Source organism: Protopterus annectens, chromosome 3.part1 (genome assembly GCF_019279795.1).
Source record: "Protopterus annectens isolate FY-2018-M chromosome 3.part1, PAN1.0, whole genome shotgun sequence".
NCBI lineage: Eukaryota > Metazoa > Chordata > Ceratodontiformes > Protopteridae > Protopterus > Protopterus annectens.
This window is the reverse complement of record NC_056732.1, coordinates 232755927-232763426: the sequence shown is the minus strand read 5'-3', so window position 1 is coordinate 232763426 and position 7500 is coordinate 232755927. Positions and strand designations below refer to the sequence as shown.

The 7500-nt window shown below is 34.5% G+C and overlaps 1 protein-coding gene across 1 annotated transcript in view; it reads left to right on the top strand.

The window, feature by feature from the left end:
• Window positions 1–7500, top strand: part of LOC122797657 (serine/threonine-protein kinase Nek11-like) — a 1134678-nt gene that overhangs the window by 627030 nt on the left and 500148 nt on the right. The window contains exon 9 of the mRNA XM_044066198.1: window positions 6255–6315. Within this exon, the coding sequence (XP_043922133.1) occupies window positions 6255–6315 (61 nt within the window). The remainder of the gene's footprint in view (window positions 1–6254; window positions 6316–7500) is intronic.

The following is a 7500-nucleotide window of genomic DNA, read 5'->3' as shown; positions in this document are numbered from 1 at the left end:
TTTTGACTGTATACTAAGCCTATGATAGTAATGCTTATAAAATAAAGTATGTTGATTCAGAAACGTTATTAACATAAGATTAAATAAGTCTGTAGAATTTATTAAATCCTAAGATGATGTTGAAATTCTATTTTTTAAATTGCATTAGTATAATTTTATTTAGGTATAAAGTTAGTCTCCTGACATTGTTATATTTCCCTTCATAACTGAATTTAAAATTTCCAGATACTTTCTAGAGAATTTTGCTTTACTTCTTGGAATCAAGAACATATTTGTTAAGGTTAAATTATTTTTGTGATATTGAGTAATGAGCTTACATCTCATACCTTAATCATTACTGTATGACCTAATGACCCTAAGCATTATAATAGAATGTCTCTATATATTTGTTGTTCTTATTATCTTTTCCTTAAAGGTAGAACTTACTAGACCTGTATATCCCTTTGTATTTAATCTACTAATATCATACCTCTCAACCTGGAAACTTCAAAAATCTGGACAAAGGCCCATTAAAAGAAGGCACAACTGGCCAAAAATCAGGGCACTGATTAACATAAAATTTGCATACAACATAATGTAACCCCACCCACTCCTGTGGGATGCCAACATGAAAATTTAAGCTGCTAAATAATAATAAATAATGGAAGACATTTTAATTTCAGACAGAATACTGAAAATGTGTTATTCTAGCAACTGAGCTTACAAAAGCTATATTTAAAAAATCTGTCCGTATTTTTGGGCCTTTGTCCCACCAATATTTTTGGCTTTGTCCAGATTTCTTGCTTTGACAGATTGACAGGTATGTAATAGCAAGTGTTATCCCACTGAAACTTGAAACACAAATGTCAAAGCTAAGAAAGCAGCTTGAACTGACAGGGAAACAGTTTTTTTCAAACCTATACATTCTGCCACTACTTCACTTTGCCTGCCCTTGTCAGTTAAAAGTTTGAGTCCCCAGCTGTACAAGCAGCAAGCACAAGGCAATAATACCTTACTAAGTAACCACATGGATCAGCCACCCCCTTACCTGCCCATCAGTGACTTACAGTGCAACTGCTTATTACCTACTAGAAGCTATCAACATTTCCGATTAATTACACTTACACACAAAATGCTCCTTGTGTTCTACAAACTTGCCACAGCCACAATGAAATACTAATAAAACAATGTTACAGCCATCATTACACTAAGCACCAAGCCTCCTCACAGAAAAGCAGAGTACTCATAAGTAAGGCTTCTTCATGATGCAAAATTAGAGGTGTAAAAACTAGTGAGACTGATCTTTTTTCATTAATGAGCTAATATTTCAAAGGAACCAACTATTTATCCAGTTTTTGATTACTTTTGTTTCTGATGAACTGACACTGTTCCCTGCTGCACATGAGATATGCGAGAGCCTTTACTTACTTACTAAATTAATTAACTAATTGGGGGACTGTGATAACTACAAAACATGTTTTCTGCTGCACTTGGGACATGCGAGGGCCATTAGTTAATTAATTAGGGGACTGTAATAAGTGCAAAATACAAATAAGCCTTAATTGGGTTTGTTATATAATGCATATTTATAAGTTATCACCTTTTCAAAGGCACAAAGCAGGACGTTGTTTTAGGGAAAAAATAAACTTTTGTGGGACAAACTATACTCACAAATAGTACAAAGGATGCTCCCCCTCGAGAGAGTCGTCTTTGGCCGCCACTCCATTACCCGTAACTGAATGCTGCTGCTAACTTAATTAAATCCAGTCAAGCAGTCAGTGTTCTTGATTCTAATACAAGTCAACAACCATTAATGTAATCCACTCACTGTTGCAACTTGCAGTTGCAAGTGAAGCAACAGAATGCAAGCACCATGATGTTACAGCCAGAGCCACTGAGCCTGGTAAACAACAACTGTACACACCCCCCTCCAGCCCTCAGCCGAATTCCGGCAGGCTGGTATCTGCCTTACGGAGCTGACATCATTGCACAATACCTCTGCACATGATGACATCAGCAACAACTTAGCCGAAAAAAAGAAAATATGAAAAAAACACTGGGAAGTTCCGGAATTAATCGGGCCCCTTGGGAATTCGTGGCACCCCATTATTTTGCCCTCAAAACTGGCAAATACGGAGGGATTCAGTACAGTTAAGAGTTCTGACTAATATAATCTTGCAATAAATGGGCTGCTTGTACAAACCTAGTTTTGTTTTATGCATTTTGACTACTTAAGCAAAGTACTTATCTTAATACAACTGCTGAGGCTATTTACATTTAAAATGCATTTCAAACAAGACATTGTGTATTATTCTCATTCATATTACTGTTACTAAATGCTATCCTATGATCTCTCTAACAAGCCAGACTCTTAGGATAATGCTTGTATGAAAACAAAAGGAAACTGTTGCCTGAAAGCTCATTTTATTTAACATAGACATACAGAAAAAAATAACAATATTAAAGATAACTAAACTACAAGTAAATCAATTCCCTTGCATGTAACTCAATGGTCCTAGTTTGAAGAGCAATCCCATATAAACTATCATTATTATTCTATTTTTACTATCTTACAACACCCAGTTATGGTAGTTGCTCTTACTTTAAATCTGTAGACCATTCTATATAGCATCAAACAAATCCTTTACAGAAGTTATAAGTACATTTAAAAAAAAAAAATCTAAATGACAGTAGTCAAAAAGTCTGTTATAATTTGATGTCTCCCCTGTTACGAGATAATAGATTATGGAAATATATATTCATGGTTACCTTTTAGGCATCTGCACACAATAAATGAATAAAATACACACCTACCATATACACACACAGGTGTGTGTGTGTGTGTGTTTGTGTAAATATATATATATATATATATATATATATATATATATATATATATATATATATATATATATAAATATATATGACCCTTAATTGAAAAAAAATCCCAATATCAAATAGCAAGTGATTGAAAACAACGTTTTAATCACCAGCATGGAAAAAAAACCAACAAATAAAACTTTAACCAAGTGTTCTGCAGGGGGCAAACCCCACTAAACTTCCCTGCTACATGTATGTATACATACCTGCACAATATATACATATATCCCATCATTTCATTTCGACTTAAACATACGTATAATCTGTAGGATCATTGATAGTTACTAGGTATGTGGTTAAGGCGACAACGGACGATACTACTTCAGTTTCTCAGGGGTCCTAGAGTACTATCTGGCTAAATGACCTGATCATTGTCACAAAATAGGCAAATTAAGGCTAAGGGAAACAAAACCTGGACTACGGGAAACAGCTTGTCTACAGCTCATAGTCTGCTTTAACTGCTAGACGAGTCGTTCCCAGCATTCACATTATTAACACTCTCAAGGCTGCTCTAGTCAAGTGCCATTTTCTTTGACATCAGGAGATTTTCCAGCTATTACGTGTGCGAAGTTGAGTACGTACATGATAATCATCTAGCGAAGCACATTTATTACTCAATACTTTTTTTTATTTCTTTTTGTGCATTTTGTACAAAAATGACAAAAAAATACTTATATACCTTCATCCATACATCAGTCATTCTAAATAAAATTACAATATAAACCATCGGCATATGTCTAACATAATTTGAAATCAAATCTACAACCACTACTATAATTTTCATATTACACTATTTATTTTAAGCTGCCTGAAAAGTTGTGCCAGGTCATAAATAATATATATTCTATACTGAGTAATCTTAACCCTGCCCAAATGCTTAAAAATGTGTATTCTTGTTTTAACCAGTATGTACTAACTATTGTACAGCTAAAAAAAATCATTCACTTAAAAATGTTTTTAAAATGCAGATCCTAAAGACGTAATCTATAACTATAATACTAAAATTGCCACCATTGTAACATGCAAAATCCTGAGAATAATCTTCATTAGACTAACTATCTGCTAAGGGTTACATTTCACACCTGCCACATTACCATTTAAACAAACAAAAGATTATTCTGGCAACAAAATTAAAATGCAGTTTTTTTTCCGTTCAACAGTGGTGATCATAAATATATATATAAAACAAATGTCAAATAAATAATAAATAATATAATAATACAATCTTTGTAAAATCAGTTTAAAAGATAAAGAGTTATCATTTTGAAAGAAGAAAAAAATTGAATGATGATTATATGTGACAATGTATAGCAACAACTGCTACAGATGAGTCAGCATTCAAAACAAATACTAATTGCACATATGTATGATATATACCTATATCTATATGTATGTATGAGGCTCAGCAGGTCAAGTCAAGCCGTGTGAATCCTGCAATTTGACAGACAGAATGTTGAATACTGACATTAACGTTTCTCCAGTCTTACCCCCCCTCCCGGACCCATGTTAGCAAGACAGGGAGTTTCAGTATTTGGTGTGTTTTTTGGGTATGCTGATATTCAAAACTGTAATCATAGAATATTACACTATATAGTAGACTATGTAGTGGGGGGGACTGCAGATAGAGTTGTCACCTCGCAGCAAGAGGTTCTCTGGTTCAACTCTTAACTGGGGTGCCTTCTCTGTGGAGTCTGCACATCTTCCCTGTGTTCGTGTAGGTTTACTTTAGGTGCTCTGGTTTCCTCCCATATTCCAATGACATGCAGTAGGTGGATTAGATACTCTAAATTGTCCATAGGAGTAAGTGTGTGTGTGTAACTAAGTGGTATGAAAGTACAACCATGGCAAGGCTAGCCACCCAGCAGTGTGACCCTTGGTGCTACCTAATTGTCACTGTTGAAGTGACACACCGACCCCGTGTGCAAAAATTGGAAAATGGGCTGTGGATGTATGTGTGTGTGTATACATATATATATATATATATATATATATATATATATATATATATATATATATATATATATAAACTATATATTAAAACATCTTCTTTATAATTATAATTCAATCATAGTACTCTATAATTTATAAAAGACTATTAATGTACATATCTTGCTTAATCAGTTAAAATGTCCAGTACTTTTTAACACACATAATATGCTGTCTTTGTTAGAATAACTCTTTGCCACCTCACACTGTGGTCTCTTCATTCTTCCAGTGAGCAACCTATCTTTGCAAGGAAAACAATATTTCTGAACATACTCTATGGCATTTAATGACCTATACATAAATAAATAATATATAAACCATGTAAACTGAGTTTTCTTCCTTAGTTTAATTGTTAAGCTACTAAACTAGAATCTTAACCTCAGAAAGCCCCTCTTACTGTGCTCTGCAAAATCATTGAGGTATTCCACAACATTTTTAACTCAAACTTACAAAAAAATCTTTTTTTTTTCTCACCCACTCTTCCCCCGATGTAATTTAAACTTGTTTGTTTACTATCTATAGGAACTTTTTGTTGTTTGATCAGAGTTACTAAAAGTTCAAACTACTTGCTGCTCTTCTTTTGTATCTAGTCTACCTTCTTATCCTTTTGAGGATAATTCTTGTTTTGGTATCAGTAGCTTCCTGGGAATCCTTCTTTGTATAAATGGACTCTCTTTCCTAGTAGTTTGGAACTAACATCTTTCATTTGGTCTATTCAGATATATTTTGCCACAATGTATTTTGATTTTATTTGTTTATTTATTTGTTTAACATTTGTTTACCAGGAAAGTCTGACTTGGAATGAACCAATTTATTAGGCTTTGATATACATCATTTTTATTCTGAGACAAAGTGTATATTTGCCTTCACTTTTAGCACTCATAAGATCAAGCTTTATCACACATTTCTGTCAAAAACTTTCTAATATTACAGGGCAAGTAAAATCTGAAGTCCTCAAGGCACCATCTAAGCCATGCCCCCTCCATAATCATTTGCTGATTTCAGAAGTAATTGCATGACGTAAACAGCCGAAGATCAAAGTATTTTTTTCCTAGCTCCACCACCACTAGATAAAATCAAAAATGAATTAGTGGCTTTGGTGTTATACATGTCAGTTAGAAAACCCAGGCTGTTTTTAGTCAGGTGATGTTAAAACAGTGTTGCTGTTACAAAGCTTGAGCATGACTAACAGAATGGAATGCATAATGTATTGAATACAATTATTTTAATAGAGCGTATACTTTTCTGATAGTCTTTCCATAAAGTCTGCAGATCAGTTTGTGAAAAATAATGCTTGGTTATTTATACCATCAGGAAAGATTTCTACTTATAAAGGAAAAAAGGGTTTATAGTGAGAAATGCACTACCAATGAACTTTTGTTTCTCCTCTTTTTTTTTTGCATTGTTAGGGCAGTGATGTTAATGCACTTATTAGGTGCATGGAAGGCATTCTTGATGGCACTTCTTTAGGTAAGTTGTCTTCACTACAGCTGCATTTTAATTGAATACATTAAAGTATATTTCTAGGATGTAGAAATAAGATTAGTTTAGATTAAACTGTCCACATTCTTCTTAACAAAAGATTAATAAATAATGCCAAGATTAATTGCATTAAATCGAAATGTGCACATTGCATAACTTCCTGTCTGCAGAATGTTAGGTTCTGTAGGTGAAGCATGAGCTGGGAACAGCAGCATTATCAAACAGGACGTATGATTTACAAAAGGTTTGTTGTGCATGAACCCAACCAAACTGAAACATACTAACACACACAAACACATATACTGTCATATTTTTAAAGAGACGTTTTTGGGGTGCTGTTCTTCTGCTTGCTTGTGGAAGCTCTAGGGTCTTAATAGATGTATTGGATCCTCCACCTTGTGTTAAAATGAACGCTAGATTAACTTGTGACAGAAAAAATATGGATCAGCATAACCCATACCTGCAACCCAGTAACACATCACAGTTTTCATCCATGTGCTGTATTGGAGTTTAGCTAAATTAGGTAAGTCACAATAATATGAACTAATATGGATTTACTAGACAGAGGGACCGAGCTAGTAAAGATGTGCAGCAGGTAAGGGTGATAAAGGATAATGAGGGAAACGTACTCACAAGTTAGGAGAGTGTGTTGAGCAGATGGAAAGAGTACTTTGAGGGGTTGATGAATGAAGAGAATGAGAGGGAGAGAAGGTTGAATGATGTGCGGATAGTGAATCATGAAGTTCAGTGGATTAGCAAGGAGGAAGTAAGGATAGCTATGAAGAGGATGAAGAACGGAAAGGCTGTTGGTCCAGATGACATACCTGTGGAAGCATGGAGGTGTTTAGGTGAAATGGCAGTAGAGTTTTTAACTAGATTGTTTAACGAAATCTTGGAAAGTGAGAGGATGCATGAGGAATGGAGAAAAAGTGTTTTGGTACCGATTTTTAAGAATAAGGGTGATGTGCAGAGCTGCAGTAACTACAGAGGGGATTAAATTGATCAGTCACAGCTTGAAGTTATGGGAAAGAGTAGTGGAAGCTAGGTTAAGAAGGGAGGTGATGATTAGTGATCAGCAGTATGGTTTCATGCCAGGAAAGAACATTACAGATGCAATGTTTGCTCTGAGAGTGTTGATGGAGAAGTACAGAGAAGGTCAGAAGGAGTTGCATT